At 55.5% G+C, this 20594-nt stretch overlaps 2 protein-coding genes and 1 pseudogene across 2 annotated transcripts; 2 read left to right on the top strand and 1 right to left on the bottom strand.

The window, feature by feature from the left end:
* The first annotated feature begins 3937 nt into the window (after positions 1-3937).
* Positions 3938-15187, top strand: LOC34622425 (annotated as a pseudogene).
* Positions 9939-11105, bottom strand: LOC34622426 (ATPase ASNA1 homolog). The gene is made up of 4 exons (XM_026335876.1): positions 11027-11105; positions 10743-10816; positions 10369-10476; positions 9939-10085 (listed from the first exon to the last, which is right to left on the bottom strand). The coding sequence occupies exons 1-4, from the start codon at positions 11103-11105 to the stop codon at positions 9939-9941; spliced, it is 408 nt and encodes a 135-aa protein (XP_026191661.1).
* LOC113146964 (UPF0746 protein DDB_G0281095-like) lies at positions 15184-19217 on the top strand (the record flags this gene model as incomplete). Its single annotated transcript, XM_026335875.1, is given in 7 exon segments — positions 15184-15207; positions 15355-15431; positions 15554-15566; positions 16847-16998; positions 18703-18739; positions 18945-18971; positions 19200-19217. Coding segments are annotated over 7 exon segments (348 nt in total), but the record flags the coding sequence as incomplete, so codon positions are not given.
* Positions 19218-20594: the final 1377 nt, after the last annotated feature.

Below are 20594 nucleotides of genomic sequence, written 5' to 3'. Positions count from 1 at the left end.
AATCGGCAGACATTTCTATGTTTTTCGTGGGCTACTAGCACGAGCTTCTTTAAAAATACAGATAGTGGCGCAGTTTTGAAAGACTGGAAGGTCAGGACTGTACTGCATTTGCTTGGACGTAACAATTTCATTAGCGGGCTGTTCGCAGTTTTTTGTCTTTTCTTTGAGCATTGCGAGAGACGCGTTTTCTTTGTGGTTAACAGCATCCTGGCTGCAGCCCTAACAGAATACAGATAGGCTTTCTTGAATATATCTCATTTTCGTGGTAGACGCTTCGCGAATGGCTCTAGCGTATCACCAATCCAGATGACACAAGGGGCGACTTTCGCATCTGTCCTTACGTGCAAGTAAAGCTAGCTAGGATGTTCGGATGAAAAGTATTGTATCGGTTAGACTAAGAGTGCAGTGGTGGCACGAGCGCAAAAGGTCGGTAGATTGGGACAAGGAGCTTGCGTCATGAGCAGCCGTCTCCAAACCAACTGACTAGCGACCTACACGGCTCCCTCCCCCAAACGGATCCAGATTGCTGTTTCTATGAAAACCAACATCTAGTTGTTGAGTGGACTGCAACACGTTGCTCATGTGTTCGCATGGGCTCACCCAGCTAGCGTGCAGTCAAGCAACCGGTTTGCACGTATCTGGCCAATCAGCGGACTCGAGCCTCGGCATGCTCGACAACGTGCGTCCTATCTCGACGAAATGACATCTGAGTAAGGTCAAGAACAATTATGCACGCCCACCAGCAAGACCTCCATGGTGCAGCAACTACTTGTACTTTGTTCTACCGCATTCCAAGACCTTTCCTATGAAGGGTCTGTTATCGCCCCGATCCAGAGGATACTCGTTGAACGAAACCGCGGAACAGAGATCTTCTATGGGCCCTCCCAGACACCCTCCTACCAGCAGTGGGTACCCGAATTCAGTGTAACAGTTGCTGGCTCAGCTGAAGCCACGTCCATTTGGAAGTTGCCTTCGTCTAGAAAGTCTACACGCGCCCGACGTGTCAATCTTGCAAACAAAATATCTTTCGAGACCCCGAACTAGCATGCGGGGATACCCAAATCAAGGCTGCTCACCAGGTCCATCTGATGGCGCGCGCCTTTCTCCATTTACGCCTGGGCACTGTTTGTCGGGGAACTGGCCAAGAGAGACTTTCTTCTGGAGCAGAGTCTGAAGGAAGGAGCTGAAAACACAATACAACACCTTGGTTGAGGCAATGAGGTAGATGGGATATGTGGACCTTCATCCATGCATCAACAGCTTGTGAGAGGCATCCCATCCAGCAGGGCGCCCCAACACGCGTGGAGGAACAGTTAGCACGCACGCATACACAAGGCCTCAAAGAGGCTTTGTTACAAATCTTGAATCCTGTGAAAGTGGCAACATAGTCAGCCTTAGCTTCCTCAATAGCATTTGTTCGTACAATACCTCTGGGGGGAGACGAGCCTCCAGTTGATGCCGAAGGGCTTCTGGCAAAATCAACGAAAAGCGCTGCACAGCTTCAGCAATGACTACACACTCCGCAAAACACAGAGAGGAGACATCAGAGCTCCGCTGCGCTTGGAACTGTGGCTTCTGCTGGTGACGCTGCTGCTGCAGCTCTTGTTCAGGCTCCCGACAATGTTGTTGTTCTCCCTGCGAATGCCCGCACCACTTTTTCTGTTCTTGTGGGGGCTGCCGCAAAGGAGTACTTGACTGGCTGAGGAGCTGAAGCAACTCTTGTTGCAATGCGGGAAAAGGGTGAGAAAGCTGCGGGGAAACAGCAACGCATGAATATTCAGGTGTTTTTCTGGGAGGGAACACGAACTCCGGTAATGCACAGACATGGGCAAAAGCGCCTCAATTCGACTCCTAGATTTGCTCCTACCCTCCCAACTAAGGAGAACGCAAAACGTAGCCCACGCACTCTGTTAAGCGCCTTGAGCACGGTGAGCGCCTGACTTTGTGAGAAGCATTGCGCCTTCTGCTCTAATATGGGAAGAAGCTCCTAAGGAACAAACGGAGCATTAAACGGCCAAGGACAAGTGAACGTCCAAAAGCTCCATGTCAGCGATATGCACACTGTATTTATTGCTGCCTGTAGGAATATAAGAACATTTCAACATGCGCTTGAATTTGGCTAGACCCGCATCAATGTATGTTATATACTGTACTGAGAGGCGCACGCATGTAGATATACATGGAATCTGTACACATAAATAGCCGCACAGCTTTGCTATACGCATTAAAAAGTCCATGTACATACATGTCTCGATACACAAATTCATCGATATGCAACCTGTATAGTCTAAACACACATGCATATACGGATTTCGCGGCATGTGTATGTAGAGTTGTGAAGAGTTACAGCTCAAAGAACAGTGATTTACACCTGCACAGATAGATATACACACAAACAGCTGTGCAAATACCCAGAGATGTACAGCGACTTTACAGGCAAGCCAAAAGGCGAAAGGCAAGACGCAGCCCGATACCGCTGACGAAAGTCACATTCTTCGCAATGAGCAAAGCATTATCAGCGAAAACAACGGGCAATTTCAGAGTAACTAGCGCGATCAGCTCCAGCAGCAACGGACGAGCAGCAGTGTGGGCTGCTGCACTAGCTAGCGATCTGCTTGCCTGCATCAAGGGAATGTACAGCATTCGAGCCTTCCCAAAAGCCTTCAGCAGCGCAACTGCGTCTTGCGTTTCTAGAGAGCGCAAGAGCCCATGGCGAGAAATCCTGCACGATCCGTCAAAAGGGGTGTAGACGTAGTACATGCCAATTTTTCTCTGCGCGGCGGCACAAGCTGGCGACTGCATTGTGTGGCTCAGTATTTTCCTCCTTGTCCCTTTGCCTGCCGCTCCCCGACTCTGCCGCTGCAAGGCTGCTGCTAATTGAATTCGTACTCTGAACGCGCTTTGATCTACCGTGTCCTATGTGCGGCGATTTGCACTGGGCACTACTATCCTATGAAGCCCGCTATCTGCACGCACCTGCATGCGGAGTCTCCTGAGCGCAGAAGCAAGTCCGCTGCCAGTAAAAACACTTTCGCGTCTCGCACACCCTCTCTGCTGAAAGCAGAAAGCAAGTTCACAACGTGGCGGCCTGCGAACACCGACATCGATAACACGCAGGATCTGAGGTTCACACGACGGGCAGTGCAGCTTTGCAATCGAAAAATGCGTCGGTGGGGCTTGGAGCTTTCTCTGTATGTGCCTGCGCGGCATGCGACGATGACTTCACTGCAGACGTTCCCACCACGAAACGAAAGCCGCGGCAGCACAAGTCTTCACACACCCGTGAATTGCTGATGCTGCAGTCCGTCCTGTGCGTTTGCTCTGCGCAGCAGCACGGAGGCGCGGGCCATAAGCATCTTGCAGTCAACGCCTCCTTTCGTCAGCGATCCAAGCAGCTGCAATTCCGCAAAACGCCGAGAGCACTCCAACGTCGTAGGGGTAAAAGTGAGTGGGCTCAAGCCTCGTTTCCGGCTCCCAGCGCCTCTCCAACCTTTCGAACGAAATACGTGTGTTTCCGTGCTTCTGTACGCCTTTGCGTCGCCGGCTAAAGCTGTTCGTCGCGTCTCGTGTACACTCCTGCCAATGCCGCAGGCCTCGTTTAAAGCCTGAAGTCTGACAGTTCTAAATTCAGTCCATACGACCATCAAACGACCCCCCAAAGTCTTCAAACCCAATAGGCCTTTTTCTCCAATCAAAGAGGGGTGCCGAACAAACCCCCAGCAGGGGGAGACACTCTCGCACGCACCTGACTTAACTCGGCGAGGGAAAACTTCTCCAAGTGCCGTCTCGAAGCCACAGCAAGACGCTGCAGCAGCTGCTGCGGCTTCAACAGCCCTGGGGGAGCAGCTGCACATGCATAGGCAGCTGCTGCAAGGTGCAGAGGAGAAAGCAGCGTCACTGGCTGTTGCTGCTGCGGGTGCCGTAAGTGCTGCAGTAAATGAGAGAGCGAGAGATCCCACACTTCCTGCAAAAAAGCAGTTGCAGTGGAGAGTCGATATTCCAATCAGAGCTTTGCGTGAGTGGGCTTCTCTCAAACACGACTTTCGAAAAACAGGAAACATGCCGAACCGAAATACGCACAGGGGAGAGAGTGCCGAAGGGGGAATGCCAAATTCATGACCCCTGGTGGACGCATAGGAGGCCACATGCGACAGACCTCATCGTAAATCCCATATTTCGCAGCGGCTGTTATCCAAAGCACATGTTCTGCGGGGGCTAGTAGGGAGGCAGGAGGATCTCCTTTGGCGGCAGCAGCTGCTGCTGCTGCAGCAGCAACAGTTCCAACAGCTTGCTGCAGCTGCTGCTGCAGCACGCCGCGATGTCTGCTGTGCAGCTCGGAGGTGACAGCGCGCAGAGCAGCGGCAGCACAGCCAGCAACGTCCTGCTCAGCAGCGGCAGAAAAGCGTGCACGCACGTGATCGCAAACACACCAACCCCCCACGTGAGGCTGCAGCGCGAACGGCGGCAGCGCATGCCGCGCAAGACTCAAAATCAGCAGCAAGGGTACCAAACTTACACGTCTCATTTGTCGTGCATGCAGCAGCAGCAGCGCCTGCAAAACGTCCACCAGTTCCGGCAGCCGCAGCGCTGCTGCCGCTTGGGGTTTTGCCAGCAGCCGCAGCCAAAGAGCGACGGCGTCTTCAAATGTTGCTACACGAGCACAGAAAAGAACAGCAGCAGCCGCCGAAGAAGGCGCTCAAAAGCGGCCGAAGGGCATGCAGTCTCGGCAGCAGCCTGCAGAGCAGCAGTGGCTGCGTTTTCTGCAGCACGCGGGAAAGGCTCGACGTGCCTCTCGATCTCTCAAGCTTACCGTTGTCTGCACACTCCACGCCGACGCTGCCGCAGGCATGCAGGGAGTTGACAAGCGCAGCAGGGGAGGCCTCGGAGTGCTGAGCCAGTAGGCAAAGCCCCAAAAGAAGCTCGTTATGCAGCGCCTCGTGCTGCTGCATGCGCGCTGCCTGCGGGAGCACAGCCGCCGCAGCCGCTGCAGCCTCCGCAGGGGGCAGCTGCAAGGCGCGCTGCAAAGCGATATCTGTGGCACTAGGTCCTGCCTGAGCGTGAAGACACCTCCACAGCAGCGCGAGAGGCTTAGCACCCACTTCTGCCAGGCCGGCTGCAGCAAGAGCACTCGTTTCCGACGCAAGTGCATCCTGTGAGGCGCGTTCTGCGGCAGCAGCTACTAGCGCTGGGCATGCTGCAACTCGTCTGCGAGTCTTGAGGGCTGCGGCAGTAGCTGACGCTGCTGCCTGAAGTGCCGCGTGCAAAGCGGGAGCGGGAAGGCGCAGTGCACCACACAAGTAGAAGGCAGAAGCCAAGTCCTGCAGCATGCACAATACATATATATATACATATATATACATATATATATACATATATATATATACATATATATATATATATATACATATACATATATATACATATATATATATGTATATATATATATATACATATATATAAATACACATATATATATATATGTATACATACAGACACGCATGTATATAATATGTATATATATATTTCCGAGAAAGCGGCTGCCTTCCCACGTGCAGCAGCTGCATCATAGCATGCCGACACAACAACACGACTGGCCCTGCTAAGCCTGCCTGTCAGCGAGAGACAACCAGCGACACGCACAGCAGCTCGGATAAGCAGCATTCTCTTGGGGGTGTCGAAATTGCTGCTCAGGACTGTCTAATGCGTCCTTACTTCAAGATGCGCTTTAGAAAAGGCTGGAGCGCTTGGACCCTGGTGCCGCTCTTGTTCTTGTTGCTGCAGTTGCTGCTGCTGCGCAGCAGCAGCAACTGCAGCAGCTTTCTGCACCTGGTAGAGCCGCAGCAGCAGCAGCTTGCTGCAAGCCTCCAAGGTACGCCAGCCATTGCGTGCTGCAGCTAGTGATCCCCATACAAAACCAATGTCTACAGTTTCTCCTGCTGCTGCTGCTGCTTCAGCTGCTGCTTCTGCTTCTGCTGCTGCTGCTGCTTCTGCTGCTTCAGCTGCTGCTGCTTCAGCTGCTTCTCGTCCTTCCGCTTCTGCGGCAGTTGTGGAGGCTACCAGTGCTCCTGCCTCAGCGTTTGTGGGTTTCAGCACTGCTGCTGCAGCGGCTGCATGCAAGCAGCGCCTCTGCGTTGTGGCGGTAGCCCTCCATCCCCTGCTGCTGCTGCTGCTGCTGCTGCTGCTGCTGCTGCTGCACTCCACGAGCCGCTCGAGCTGTCGAGCTGCGCAGCAGCCGCGACGCGTGAGAGCCCCCTTAACGAGCCGGAGGCATTCCGCCTCCAAGAGGGGGCGCCCCCGGAGAAGTCCATTCTGGAGCAGCGTGCGCAGGCTCAGGAGCATAGGAGCCAAGGCGAAGGAGACTCTTGCAGCTTGTCGCTACGAGGTGTCCATATGTTGGCTCGACAAAAAACAAGATTGAAGCATGTTTTTCGAGCATTTACAGTCTTTCTTCTGACGAAAACGCCCGAGACTGCGTGCCGCTCAGCCTCAGCGAGGGGGGCCCCCTCCCGTGAGGATCTCGAGAAGGGGGCCCCCTCCCGCACTGGGTTCGATTGGCTGTGGCGCCTCCCTCGCCAGAGCTGCTAGTTGGTAGATTCTACGCAGCGACTGCTTTTGTTAAGAGGCGTTTGTGTGTGTGCTAAATTAAAGAGGAGGGTGGAGAGCAAGAACACACACTGGGAGACATCAGCCGCCCCACCGAGAAAACATCGGCGAGATCGTTGCCTCGAGCGGACTGGACGGTGGTCGAGGTGCGCTAGTCTCCTCTCCGCACAAGCTACCAAGACTCGACCCAGTCAATGTTTAACGTCACTCCCAACAGCTCTGTGGGCAGCGTAGAGAAGGCCACTACTAAACATGCCACCACCCACCAAAAACAGATTTTTCGCTTTTTCGCTGCGCCCAAGTAAAGGGCTTTAGAGAGCAGGCAGCACACCGTAGAGCCACGACGAAAAAGGGGCCCCCAGCGCGTCCAGCCAGACGGGGGGAGGGGAGAAGGCAGGAGACGGGAATTCTGAATTCCCAACGATCCACCAATTTTCTCCACTCCAGCCCTAAAGGCTAATGTAGAATGGGGAGGGGTGTTTCCTGGCAGAGAAGCTCCCCTAGCCTTCTTAGCTTCTGGACCCCCCGAATCTCTTCAGACTGCTGCCCCACACAGGCTGCGAGCAGAATACGCACGCCCGAAGGGCCTAACTGCGTGAGACTACCAGGGTGCAACTTTTGGCGACGCTTCTGAGCACCACGGTGCGCTAGTCCTCAAGAGCATGCCCGAGAAGGAGGAACGAAACGCATCCCCCAGCCTTTTTCTCCCCCCAACGTACCAACGTGGAAATCGTACGCGTAGAGCTCCTGGATCTGCAGCAAATACTTGGACTGCATGCGGCGCCGTGCAGCGTACGACTGCTCAACGAGCAGCAGCTGCGGCAGCATCACCGCAAGCGCGCAGGCTCAGCACAGGCGGAGGCGTTTCGCATGCCACACACGACGAGCAAAGAAGCCGCAACTCGTGCCCCCACCCCAGACATACACAAAAAGCCCAACGCTCAAAGCCTCACCCGCTGCTGCAGCTGCAGCACCAGCTGCCTCAGCCTTGTCGCCTCCTCTTCCGCAGTCTCCTGGGGACCCCTTGGAGCTGCAGACTGCAGCAGCACGTGGGGAGGAGGGAGTGGCGTTTCGCTGCTGGCGATGTGCTCAGCTCCCGGCAAGGATGCTGGCAGTGGTGACCCCTTGTCATCGCTTTCTCCTAAAAATAAAAAGAAACTAATGCCTGAACCTGAGGCACTAAGTCGCTCCCCGTCAAACGCTCACCCAACATGGCCCCTACTCCCCTTCCTCTCCCTTCGTCTTCTTTCCCCATCCCCCTCCTCTCCCTTCTTCTTCTTTCCCCATCCCCTTCCTCTCCCTTCTTCGTCTTCTTTCCCCATCCCCTTCCTCTCCCTTCTTCGTCTTCTTTCCCCATCCCCTTCCTCTCCCTTCTTCGTCTTCTTTCCCCATGCCCTTCCCCGTCTGAGCGCGCTAGTTAGGCTCCGGCTCCCTTTTCGTTGCTGCCCTGTGGCGCCTTGCTTCTTTGCTAGGCTTTTTCTTGAGTGCAGTAGAAACAACAGCAAAATCTGCCAAACCTTCCCCGGAGAAGCAACTGCCCACCGTACCAATCGGCATGAGAACCTGATTGACTACAATATTGCTGCAGTCAATCTTGTGTTTCGCCAGCTCTTGCACCAGCCGTTCCGTTTCGAAGAGGGAGAGAAACTCGGGGATGCAGACACAGACAAAGGTGGTGCGGCACTGCAAGGGACGCACACCTCACACACGCGCTGCCCTCACAATTCTCGACACGACGCTTTCTACGATCTAATTCTGCCCCTTTCCCCAGTGCTGTCTGTCCGCCTGCCGACAGAGAGCTTCCCCTTCGCGCAGGCAGAGAGAGAGACAGTAAGGCACACGGGGAAGGAAGGCAGCGGTCCTGCAGAAGTGGTCCGTCCCCCACAGACAGAGAGAGAGAGCGGCAGCCAAAGTGCAGCAGCACAGACACAAGCACCACCTCCAAACTGTGCAAAAAATGACAGCAAACGCAGAAGCCCTTTAGAGGCTGCTGGTGGACCTTACCGGATCTTGGAAGGCTTCTCGCACAGAAGTCGTTACTGCCCTGAGAGCATCCAACTTGGAGGAAAGCTAAGACGCAGAGCAGTGCAGAGTGAGAAAGTATATATATATATATATATACGGGAGGCCAATGTGACTCACGCCCACATTTCTGATGACTACCACGGCTCGTTGCCGAGACACGCATACACCACACCATGCGGCAGCAGCCAGCTAGGAAAAAGAGACAGGCAGATAGAGAGACAGGCAGATAGAGAGAGGCAGAGGGAGAGAAAGAGAGACAGACAGACAGTTTCACGCTGTTCGAAGGAGGGCAGTCGGGTAAACAGCAGCAAGAAGGCAAGAGACGCTTCCTGCGTCTTCTGGCTTCCTGCACACTTGCCCCTCTCTCCCTCTCTCCCCAGCAGCTTTTCCTTGCATGCACACCTCATCGGCAGGTATGCTGCTCCCGCTAACGGCTCCAAAGAGGCCTAGCGCAGCACTAATATTCTGTTTGATGCCAGCAAGCTTTCCTAGTCCTTTCTCCAACAAGTCAGGAAAGCCAAGCAACCGTAACGTGTGCCCAGTGGGAGCCGTATCAAATACAATCGCCGAATACGACATTGTCTGAACGGATCTGAACAAGAAAGGAATGGGCAAAGCCACAGCCAGCCAGCAATCGGTAACGAGAAATATCTGCGTCTGCACACGCATGCGGATGCCCCAGTGCAGACAAGCAGCCGTCATACATTGTACATACATACATATATATATAACCTGCACATTAATTCTATAGATATAAACTTCACATTTATTCTGCATATTTAACCTGCACATTTTTTTCATACATATAACCTGCACATTTACATATATAACCTGCACATTTATATATATAACCTGCACATTTATTCTACATACATAACCTGCACATTTATTTATTCTATATACATAGCCTGCAGAGGGGCTGGCGTATAGCAGCTTGCAGAGAAGAAGACTGCTATACGCCTGGCACTCGTTGCCGTTATGAGCGCAGGCAAGAGGAGAGTCAGGGTGTCTAGGGAGTCGTTCTCCCGTCACCTTCTCCCTCTCCCCCTTCCATCTACCTCCCGCTGGCTAACACGGTGTGTGAGCCTTTTTGGAGTATACACAAGGCGCTAGAAAAAAAGATGCCGCTACCCATGGCTACATGTGGGTCGAGCACGGGGAGCCCGGCGCGAGGTAGACAGGGAAAATGGTGAAGGCGGGGGAAAAAGGGGAAAAAAGCCTCATTTTGGGGTGGCTATGATGGAGGAGATCGATGGCTAGCTGTTCGCATCTATGCCTTTCCCAGCCAGCTGTGCAGGCGGAGAGGTTGCTCACTGCATGAGCTCAGCGAAGGAGAGAGCTTCGTCGATGCCAGGCACCGCTTGCAGAAGATCGGGGAGAAGCTGCGCAAGCGCCTGTGCGTCTTTGGAGTCTGCCAGGCGAAAATCGGTGGCTTCATGTTGACGCGCATCGATTTCCTGAAGGCAGCATTCCAATCAGTCGACTAGCAGATTTTGGGGGGGCAGGCTTTTCGGGGTGAAAGAAAAGCGACCCTGTGGAGGCAGTCGGAAGAAACGGCGTGCAGAGGAGGCGGCTGCCTGCTGCTGCTAAAGGCCAAGAGGCACGCAGTATCCTCGTTCCCCTCTCTTCTCCACACATCTCCTTCCTGGAGAAGTCGGATGGTCCCTCAGGCGCTGCTTCGCGCTCTTGCGCCTTCCTGGGGAGGGGGAAAGGAGCTTTCGGCTCACACCCTGCCCTCACCATGGCGTAAAGGTTGGAAAAGCCATTCACGAGGGACGGCGTGCTGCTGAACTTCTGCGTCAAGGCATCGCTCAAATTGTGTGCAGGGTCGGTGGAGAGCAGCAACACCTGCGCGCGTGCAGAACATGCCTCGAGACGCCGCAAACTCCAGAATTATGAAGCCACACCGAGGGAGGCCAAGCTTGGATGCAAGCCGAGGGGCTGGCTCTTCTGCAGCCCGACAAAAGGCATAGAATAGACGCAACGACATGGGCGCACAGACAGACACATACTTGTACATACACTTGCACACACACAGAAAGACACTAGCCGCTGCGCGCGGGGAAGTGCAGCAGACACACACACAAACGCAGCTTCTCCTGCTGTCGGCTTACCGATTCTCGCTGCTCGGCGAGTTTGGCTGCGATAGCGCAGCTAGTGGTCGTCTTCCCAACACCGCCCTTGCCCCCTGAGGCGCATGCAAGGCAGCTCCACCATCGCACAGAAGAGGGGTTGCTGGTAGGCCGTATATGCATCAGGAGGAGGCCCCCTGCACGAGGCAACAAGCGCTGCAGCTCGTCATGGTCACCATACACCCGAAATCTTCACCACGCCGGCGCGGCAGCACTAATCGCCACGCGAAGGATGAAGCAGCGGCGCAGTCTGATCGATTGCGTACCCACGAAAATCCATTTCAAAGAAGGCGTTTGAATCAACTCAAGCAGACTCCCCTCGAGGGGGCACTCGGCGTCTTCCATGACGCCCGCCGACAGGGGCAGTGCAAGTTCAGCGAGACACACGCGCTGCTTCGCGCGCTGTCCTTTGCAGAGCTGCAGCAGCAGCGGCTTTGTTGGAATAACAAAAGCTTTAAAACGGGGGAATCGCCGCTGGAGGAAGTTCGATGCTCCTGCAAGGGCTGGTGCTGCGGCTGCTGCGGCTGTCAGAGAGGCGCATGCGCAGCAGCAGCCTTTGCCACAGGCCGTGGCGGCAGCAGACGCGTGCCTGACTGTGTGTGCGCTGGCGCGCGAACCACCGCCTTTAGAAGAGCGCTTTAAAAAGGAATTTCAGAGACGAAAGCTGAATTTGCGCATTCTCTCCCTGATACAAGAGCGATTCTAAGGGCCTGCGATCGGGGGTGGTGCTTAAGAGGGAGGGCGCAGCGTCAGTGTTCTCCGAAGGTGGTGGTTGTGGTGGTGGTGGTGGTGGTTGTGGTTGTGGTTGTGGTGGGTGAGGGAGGGAGGGCCCCCTTCCCGCCTCCTCCTTCCTCGCTCGCTCCTCTGCGTGCGACGCTACCCCCACTGCCGACAAGCAGCACTGGGGTGTGTATTGGCGCTGTTTCAACCTCCCTTGTTTTGTCTTCTCTCACTTAACGACACCCTCCGCGCATGTATTTTGACCCTTCCTGGCTTCAGCGAAACGCGATCTTGGGCAGAGAAGTTGGGGATTTGGCGGCTGCTGCACTGACATCGACGCAGCAAAGCGTCGAGAGGGAGAAACTTCTACGTCTAATTTGCCTCAAGAGGAGGGGCACGCTCGGAGAAACGCAGCGCGAATAACCTCCACGCAAGCCGGCAGCAGATTAACCCCTGCAAAGAGAGGCCATACTAAACGCTGCTTCTGCGGGAAGAACGGCTGCAGAGTCACCGCTGAGCAGGGGAGACACCCCGCGTACTCCTGCAGGAGCAGCAGCGAAGGCAAATATGGCAGCTGCCACAGGCTTGCGCTCTCTGAGTAGGCTGGTGACTCAGCAGCAACAGCAGCAGCAGCAACAGCAGCTACAACATCGGCGGAGGCGGCTCCTCGAGGAAAGAGACAGCGATGGATTTTTGAGGCCATCTGCCTTGAAGAAGAAACGCGTTCATTCGAGGAGCTCACTCAGCAGCAGCAACAAGAAAAGCAGCAAACCGCTAACCAGAGGAGCAGCTCGCCTCGCCACACAGGCTGACCGATGCGACACAGAGGAGGCATTCGCAGCCAGCAGCGAGAGCAGCAGCAGCGAGAGCAGCAGCAGCTCCTACTACAACAGCAGCAGCGATGAAGAGACAGCGGGCGTCGAAAAGTCATCGGAAGCCTCCGCTGTCGTGTCGGTGCTGCGAGACAAAAAACGGGCAGCAAGAGGGCGCTGCAAAAGAACGCAATCCACGCAGCAAAAGCAGCAGCAGCAACAAAGCGGCAAGGAGGCCGAACGTCATGAGCTGCTGCTACCCCTACCAACTGACGATGCGCTGTCTCTAGAAGCCGTTACAAAGAATCCTCAAGCAGCAGCAAGCGCCTTTGCGAAGCAGTTGCTAGTGGCAAGACTACCAAATCAAGAAAATGAAGACTTCATAAAAGCACTCACAACACAAGCTGGACGCCTCTTGTCGCTCCTCTCCATGGTACTTAGCGCTCGTCATGTGGTGCTCTTATGGCTCTGATTATTCTTGTTCCTCGCATTCCTGTTACTGCTCATTTTGCGTGTTTTGCTCTCATTTACCTTATTCCTCTTACTGCTCCTATTGTTCGGATTGCTCTAATCATTCTTATTCCTCTTACTGCTCATTTTGCGTGTTTTGCTCTGATTGATCTTATTGCTCTCATTGCTCTTACTGCTCGTACTGCTCTCACTGCTCTTATTCCTCTCACTGCTCATTTTGCGTGTTTTGCTCTCATTGATCTTATTGCTCTCATCGCTCTTATTCCTCTTACTGCTCACTTTTCCTCTTATTCCTCTCACTGCTCATTTTGCGTGTTTTGCTCTAATTCCTCTTATTTCTCATTGTGATCCAGTTACTGTTAGTGCTTTATTACTCTCATTCCTCTTATTCCTCTTACTGCTCACTGTTCTTCTTATTCCTCTTACTGCTCTTACTGCTCGGATTGCTCTAATTATTCTTATTCCTCTTACTGCTCATTTCGCGTGTTTTGCTCCAATTCCTCCTACTGCTCTCATCGCTCTTATTCCTCTTACTGCTCTTATTCCTCTTATTCCTCTTATTGCTCCCATTTCTCTGATTGTTCTCGATTATGGTGCATGTGCACATGCATCTTCCTCTCTCGTTGCTGCTTTTGCGCAGCTATCCCCTGGAGCGTAAGTAGGTGCAGTTGAGCTTTTCGTTTTTACTGCTGTGCATTTTCCAGTGTCGCCTTTGTGCTGCATGCCTCTTTAGGCGGTCGGCTTGAAGCCGCTAGCGACGGAGGCTCCAGAGGGAGGGGGGAAGACTCCCCCCTTGAGGCTGCTTTGCCAGCGTCTTCTTCTGCGCAGTCGAGATAAACACATTTGCATGCGACGACGACAGCAGCAGCAGAAGCCTCAGCCCGCTCAGGAAGACGTAGCCGCCTTGACGGAGCTGATCGTGCTCTCCGCTGCTGCCTCGCAGAGATCTCTGCAGCAGCAGCCTCTGCAGCAGCAGCCAGTTCGCACCAGCAGCTGCAACGCGCTGCGTGTCTTCTTTCATTGCCTTGTGGAAGAAGAGGTCGTGCAGCTGGCTGCCGCTGCAGAGGGGGAAGGAGGCTTCTCCCTGATGGTATCGTTGGTGTTGGTGCTGTCGCAATCTCCTGCACGGCGTCTTCGGCTTGCAGCTACGATTGCCGGTAAGACTTTTTGCAGCTTCTCGCTCATCGGCTTCGTGCTGCTGCTGCTGCCGCTGCTCCAGCTCTGTCTTCGCCAGCAGGTGCTCTCTCACGCCTTCTGCCAATGATTTTTCTCTCTTTCTCGCTCTCTGCGCTGCTGCTTGTCTCGGGGGTTGTGTGCAGCTGTCGGCATTCTGAGTGGCACGATAGCAGCGGCTGCCAACACCGCCCGTGAGGCACAGCGCTTTCGCGTGCAGCAACAGCAGCTGCTGCTGCAGCAGCAGCTGCAGCAACAGCGCAGACAGCAGCTGCAGCAGCAGGAAGCAGGGGGCAATGCTGCTGGTGAGACGCTGCAGCAGCGGCTGCAGCAGCTGGCTGCCGAGGAGGTCGCTTTGCAGCAGCTTCTGCAGCGACTCTCCCATGTGTTGTTGCAGCGTGGCGACGATGTGTGTTTCCACATCAGAACAGAGGCGCTCAAGGCACTGGTGCGTTTTTGGCTGCTCGAAATCGGCTGCTGCTCTTGGCGGATAAGCTCCTGCCCTAGCAGCGTCTGTTTGCGGTGTCGCTCACTTTTATGCATGATGGCGATGCAGCAGCAGCCATCTGCTGCGAGTTTCTCCGTGTTTGTTGTCGCGCTCAGACCATAGGGCTTCCCTTTGCTGCTACCTCCCTCGCGCTGCAGCCTCCACTTTTCGAACTTGTGCTTCCCCTGCTGCATTCGCGACAGCAGCGCAATCCCCAGCAGCAGCAAGAGGAGGTGCTGGCTGCCTTAAGCCTTTTTCACTTGCTGACGCATGCGCTTAGCGACTTCGAGCAGCAGCAGCAGCAGCAGCAGCAGCAGCAGCTGCAGCACCAGCTGCCGGAGCAGCCTCCGCTAGCGCAAGCACTGACGCAGACTGCGGCAGCTGACTGCCGCAGATTCGTGGAGCTGGCTCTTCCTTCTGTGGTGCTTCAAACGGCAGCGAAGGATCCTGTCGTTGCCTCAGCCTCCCTCCGCTGTTTGCTGCCCCTTGCTGCCGCAACAGCCGCTGCTGCAACTGCGCCAGCAGAGGCGATACGAGAGCACTCGCTGCCGCTGCTCAATGATCTGCAACTCCGGCAGCTGCTGGATGTCTTCTGGATCTCCACTGAAAGCCTCACCCTAGAGGCTTCGGCAGCAGTCGTCGGAACGCTGTTTCTACCCCCCGCCATTGCTGCACGCTGCTCCTCCTTGTACGTGCATGTGCTGCTTCGTTTGCTGCGCTTTTACCGCAGGCAGGAAGCGGCAGCTCTAAGTCGAAATGCATGAGTGCCCTTGTGTCTGATGCGGTGCCTGTCACGCAGCAACAACAGCAACAGCAGCAACAACAACTGCAACAACACCAACAGCAGCAACAATAACAACACTGAAGAGATTTATGCGTTGCTAGACTTTTGTACTGCCTACTTACCCAAGGCAGCCTTGTGCAGCAGTAGCAGCAGCAACAACAGCAGCAGCAACAACAGCAGCAGCAACAGCCGCGATGACGACGGTGATAGCAGCAGGATCGGGAGTCGTCGCGATCTCTCGTGCTCTTTGGCAGAGAATGTGGTACTGGGGTTCTGGCATTTGCTGCCGTCTGTACAGCGGGTGGATCTGCTGCTGCAGCTGCTGCAGGAGCAGATGCAGCAGGAGGAAGAGGCAACAAGTGGGCAGCAGAGAACGCTGCTGCTTTCGTTCTGCTGTGCTGCTATGAAGAAGCTCAACTGGTGCAGCGCTCTGTGGGGGTGTCTGGGCAGCAGTTGCAGCAGCAGTTGCAGCAGCAGTGCCGGAGGAGGCTCTTTCCAGCCGCATGCCAACGGCAGCGCTTCCAGCAGCAGCACCAGTAGCTGTGCTGCAAGGCTGCAGCTCTGCTGTAGCCCTCCTGGGCAGTGTCTGTACAGCCGAGTGGCTGCGATCTCCTCCTGGAGACACCTGCTGCAGCCATTGCAGCCGTTGCAATTGCAGCAGCAGCCATTGCAACTGCGCAGCATGGCAGTCGCTTTCTCGCAGCAGATCTTAGAGGCGCTGCCTCTGCTGTATGAACACCTCAAAGTGCGTTCCTCTTGTGGGAATGGTTGGCTCTGTGCTGCTGATGGAAATTCGCTGCTGCTTTGAGGAAGCTGTCTTCGTGCGTGACTAGCACGCCTGCCTCCTGCCTGCTGCCTCTGTGTTGCCGCTGCGTCTCAGGTAGACTGTCGAAGAGGGGAAGAAGGCAGCGTCGAAGAGGACTATCGGCAGCAGCAGCAAATGCTGCTCTTCACCTTGTTCTTTTGGACGTGTGTGCCTCCTCCGTGTTTCGGCATGCATCTTGCGCAGGCAGCGTTGCCTGCTACCTCGACGCTGCTGCGTGCGCTGCAGCACCGAGGCTTCAAGCAGATTTCGCAGCAGGAGAGCTCGTTGAAGGAGTGCAGCTGCGCCTTCCTTGCATGCATTAATAGCAGCAGCAGCGGCGCAACAGTCACTGCCGAGCTGCTGCGCCTCCTGCACACTGCGGCTAAGGCAGACGCCATGTGTCTTCCAGCGCAGCAGATAGCGCTAGGCTGTCTAGGCAACATCCTCCTGCTCCTGCCTTCTGCTGCCGCAGGAGAAGCAGCGTCTATGGGATTTGAGCTTGCAGCAGATCTTACAGTGGCGGAGGCAGCTCTCAAGGCTCAAGTGCTCGTCAACGGAAACGACGCTTCGGCAGCAGCAGCATCGGCAGAGGCAGGAGAGGCTGCATCCTCAACGACGCTGCAAGTCAATCCTCTGCTCACCTCGACAGCAGCACCAAAGGCTGCTGCTGCTGATGCAGCGCTTACAGCTGCAGCAGCTCGCCTTCTCGCCTTCACACGATTCAGCAGCAGCAGCAGCAGCAGCAGCACAGCAGCTGCGCTAGCTACTGCTGCAGAAGCAGCCATGTCTGTGCTGCACATGCGTGTCATGGTAGCGGCCGCTGCCGCTGCGCAGCAAAATGAGCAACAACAACAAGAGCAACAACAACAGCAAGAACAAGAGAAACAACAGCAACGACAACAACAGAAACAACAACAGAAACAACAAGAGTCTCCAGTCGCTTCTATACCTTGTGAGCAGAGCTTCGAGAGCGAGCAAATCCTTCGGCAGCTGCTGCTCCTCAGTGTTGTGCTCCAGTTCACCCCTTCCCCTTCATTCTTTGTTTTGTTTCTCTCGCTGTTGTTGCAGCCTGCAGCTCCGTCCTTGCTGCCGTCGAAAGCCTCCTTGCGCTCTACGAGCAGCAAACAGGCGCTTTGCTGCTGCTCCAGCAGCAGTGCTTGAACACCCTGCAGCAACTGCAGCAGCTGCAGCAGGAAGAAGAGCAGGATGAGAATGTGCGTGCGCTAGAAAACGCACAAGAGGCATCGCAGCATCAGGGCGAGGACCGCTCAAAGCACTCAAAAAAGGCGTCAACAACAACGCCAGATGCAGAAGACACTCTGCTGCAACAGAAGCAACGTCGTCAGGAGCTTCTGGATCACCTTAAGCATCAGTTTACTACCCTTGCAGATGCTCTGGTGCGCTTGCAACTTCCCTGGTTCTCGTTGCTGCTCTGATGCTCCACTTCGTGCTGTGCTGTAGGCTGCCAACTGCGTGCTTCTGCTTTAGACGCTTGACACTGCTGCGCAAAGGGCTGCTGTTTGATGCAGGGGGAGGCGCAGCTGCTTAGGCGTCGGCTCACGATGCTTTGTGTAGCTATTTTAGAGACAGATGCCGATTCGCTCGTGCTGCTGTCTGCTCTCAGATGCTCCTGCCTGTTGGGTAAGTTCCCTAGCATTCTCTGTGTGTGTGTGTCTCTCTCTATCGTTCACTCTGTCTGTCTGTCTGTCTCTCTCTCTCTATCTCATTCTCTCTCTCTCGGTGTCTCTGACTTGGTTTTTAGAACCTTTCTGAGACGTATTCGTTCTACCCTTTGTTGGAGAGATGCCTTGCGCCAGCAGTCTCAGACCTCTTGCTACGACGAAACCGTTTTGCATGCCGTTGCTGCTGTCTGTGCCTTCCCGACATGGCCTCTTGCTGCGCCCTTTCGTTCGCACGTCGGATGAGGATGGTGGTGGGGATGGGGAGAGTTGCTCGATGAAGTGTGGTGCTGTCTTGCCTCTGCTGCGACTCAAAACTGCCTGAGCAACCTCCCCCCTCTGCTGCCTCTCTGTGCTTCACTGCATGCAGCGCGAGCAGAAGCCTCCCTCCTGCCCTTTTCCTCGGCAGCTGCAAGTCACCTTGCAGCTGCTGCGCTGCCAGGTGACTTGCAGCGGCTGCTGCCACATGCAGTCGTGTACGAACATTCGGCAGCAGAGCAGCGTGCCTTGGTGGAGGCTTTTATGAATGTCACACCGTGCCAGCAACAGCGTGGGAATCACACAGAGCAGCAGCAGGAAAACGCAGCAGCCGCAGCTGCTGCTGCCGTTGCAACAGGGGGGGCGTATGATGTGCTGGGGGGAAAGAAGGATAGCGTGGCTGCCTTGCTGCTGGCTTCGATAGGGGACAGGCGCTTGTCTGCCTTTATAGCGCAGTGTCTCTCCCCCCAAGAGCAGGCGCAGCAGCGGCTGACACTGTTGCAGAAGCAGCTAGCCGCAGAAATCCGAGAATACTGCTGCGTGTTGATAAGGCAGAGCTGCAGCGAATCTCTTTGGAGCAGCGGCATCGGAGCGTCGCTGTTGCTCCTGTTGATACACCCGCAGCAGCCTTTGCAGCAGCAAGCCCTCAGTTTCTTGCTGGAGTTGAAGCGCCAGTCGTTTTCGCTGCTGCTGCGGCTGCTGCTGCAGGCGCTGCGGCAGTTGCATGCGTTGCGGTGGCTCGAGCCTTTGGAGGACGCAGCAGCAGCAGCAGCAGCAGGAGGAGAAGGAGGCTTGGCTGCTGCTGCTGCTTCTGCTGAGTTGAAGCAGCAGGTGCAGCGAGACATGCTGCTCTTCATGACGACAGCCACGCAGCGGTTGGGCGTCTTGCTAACGCAGCGGCAGCAGCAGCAGCTGATCGCCGCACTCCGCGAAGCAGCAGCAGCAGCACGAAGGACGAAGCGGCGCATTGTGATGCTGCTCGGGAGTATGGGCAGCAGCAGCAGCAGCAGCAGCAGCAGCGGGTGGCTTGTTGCGGCAGCGCCGTTGCTGCAGCGCCGCTTGGTGTCTGAACAGAATCTGCTGCTGCTGCAGCAGCATCTCAAGGAGGACTTAAAGGCACATGGGGGGCAGTGGCAAGGCAGTGAAGAGCAGCAGCTGCTGCTGGCTGCTGCTGGTGCCAAGAAAAGCGGCAGTTTTAGCGCAGGGGTGGGTGCTGAAGAGGCCGTCGCTGCACGCAGTAGGGCTGGCAGCAGCAGCAGCAGCAGCAGCAGCAGCACTGGAGCAGTTTCTGCAGTAGCGGCGGCAGCTGCGTCTGCGGGAGCGGCTGCCGCAGCGACTGCGCTGCAGTTGCTGCCATCGTCGGCGGCAACGGGGGCTGCTGCTGCAGCAAGACGCAGCAGCAGCAACGCTGCAGCGACTGGCGCAAAGGCAAGGCAAGACTCGGCGGGCAGCAACGAAGAGCTGCGCGCAGGGGGCAAGAAGCACCAGCTCGAGCTTCAGGAGCAAGTGGCGATGCAGCAACAACTGGCAGAGGAGCTGCAGCCAGAGCGAGAAGGAGAATCGCTCGGCAAAGATCACGCAGGAGGAGAAGGCGAAGGCGAAGAATCGCCACAGCAGCAGCTCCAAGAGCCACAGGAGGCGCTTCTGGCACTAGAGCCAGCACACCAGCAGCTGCTTTTCTCAGAGGCAAGGCGGCAGCAGCAAAAACAGAAAGGACAAGGCAAGGCGCAGAACCAGCAGCGAAAGAAATCAAAGCCTCAGCAGCAGCGAAAGACTCACCATCAGCCCCTGCAGTGCCAGCAGGCAACTTCCAGCAATTGCCAAGGAGAATTGTCGCCTTCACCCCCTCCCTCACAGCCGTCGCTGTTGCCTCCTCCCCAGCAGCCCAGGGAGCGAAAAGAGCGCAGCGGCAGAACCTCGAGGAGCGTTATTCGAGCAACAAAGCCAAATCAGCTTTCCGCTGTGCGTCAGGCAGCAGCGAATCGCACGGAGCAGCGGCGGGAGCAGCGGCGTGAGAGCGAGCAGCAGTCCGATTTGCAAAGCCTGCCCTCTGTCGAGTATCCGAAGCCGTCTCGTGCTGTTGTGCAGCACGAGCAGCCACCGCTCCAGCACGAGCATGCATCGTCCTCACCAGTGCCAGAAGCCTCGTGGGAGACTGCCTCGAATGCCACATCCTTTGCTGCCGACCTTTTTGACTTTTAGTCGGCTTTTACAGCGCATTTTCATCAGCGCGTATGTATGCATGTTCGCCAGGCGCAATGCGCAATGCAGTGCCTGATACGAGCGCCTTCTGCATTTGCAGCAGTTTGTGGCAGCTCTTGATACTGTTTTCTCCTCCTCCCTTCCTCCGTTGTGTTTTTAAACCGAAGCCGCTGGATTTTGGAGGGCACCCCTATGCGAGTACCCCTTCCTATTCAGGTGTACAGACAGCAGCTGACTTGTGCTACATGATAGCGAGGAGTCCCTCCTTATCTGTTGCGCGCGCAAACGGGCATCTTTTTTGGTGTGCATGCACCGCTCCGTTCCGAGGAGAGAGAACTTTTTGTTTCTAGGATTTGGACTGGGCAAACCTGGCTGACGGTTGCCGAAGGGGAAGCAAGGGAAAGGGTAGAGCTAATTTCAAAGGGTAAGAGTCACTAGAAGAA

Source organism: Cyclospora cayetanensis, unplaced genomic scaffold (assembly GCF_002999335.1).
Source record: "Cyclospora cayetanensis isolate NF1_C8 unplaced genomic scaffold, CcayRef3 CcayRef3_contig_83, whole genome shotgun sequence".
In the NCBI taxonomy this organism is placed as follows: Eukaryota; Apicomplexa; class Conoidasida; order Eucoccidiorida; family Eimeriidae; genus Cyclospora; species Cyclospora cayetanensis.
This window is presented reverse-complemented; position numbering and strand designations above follow the sequence as displayed.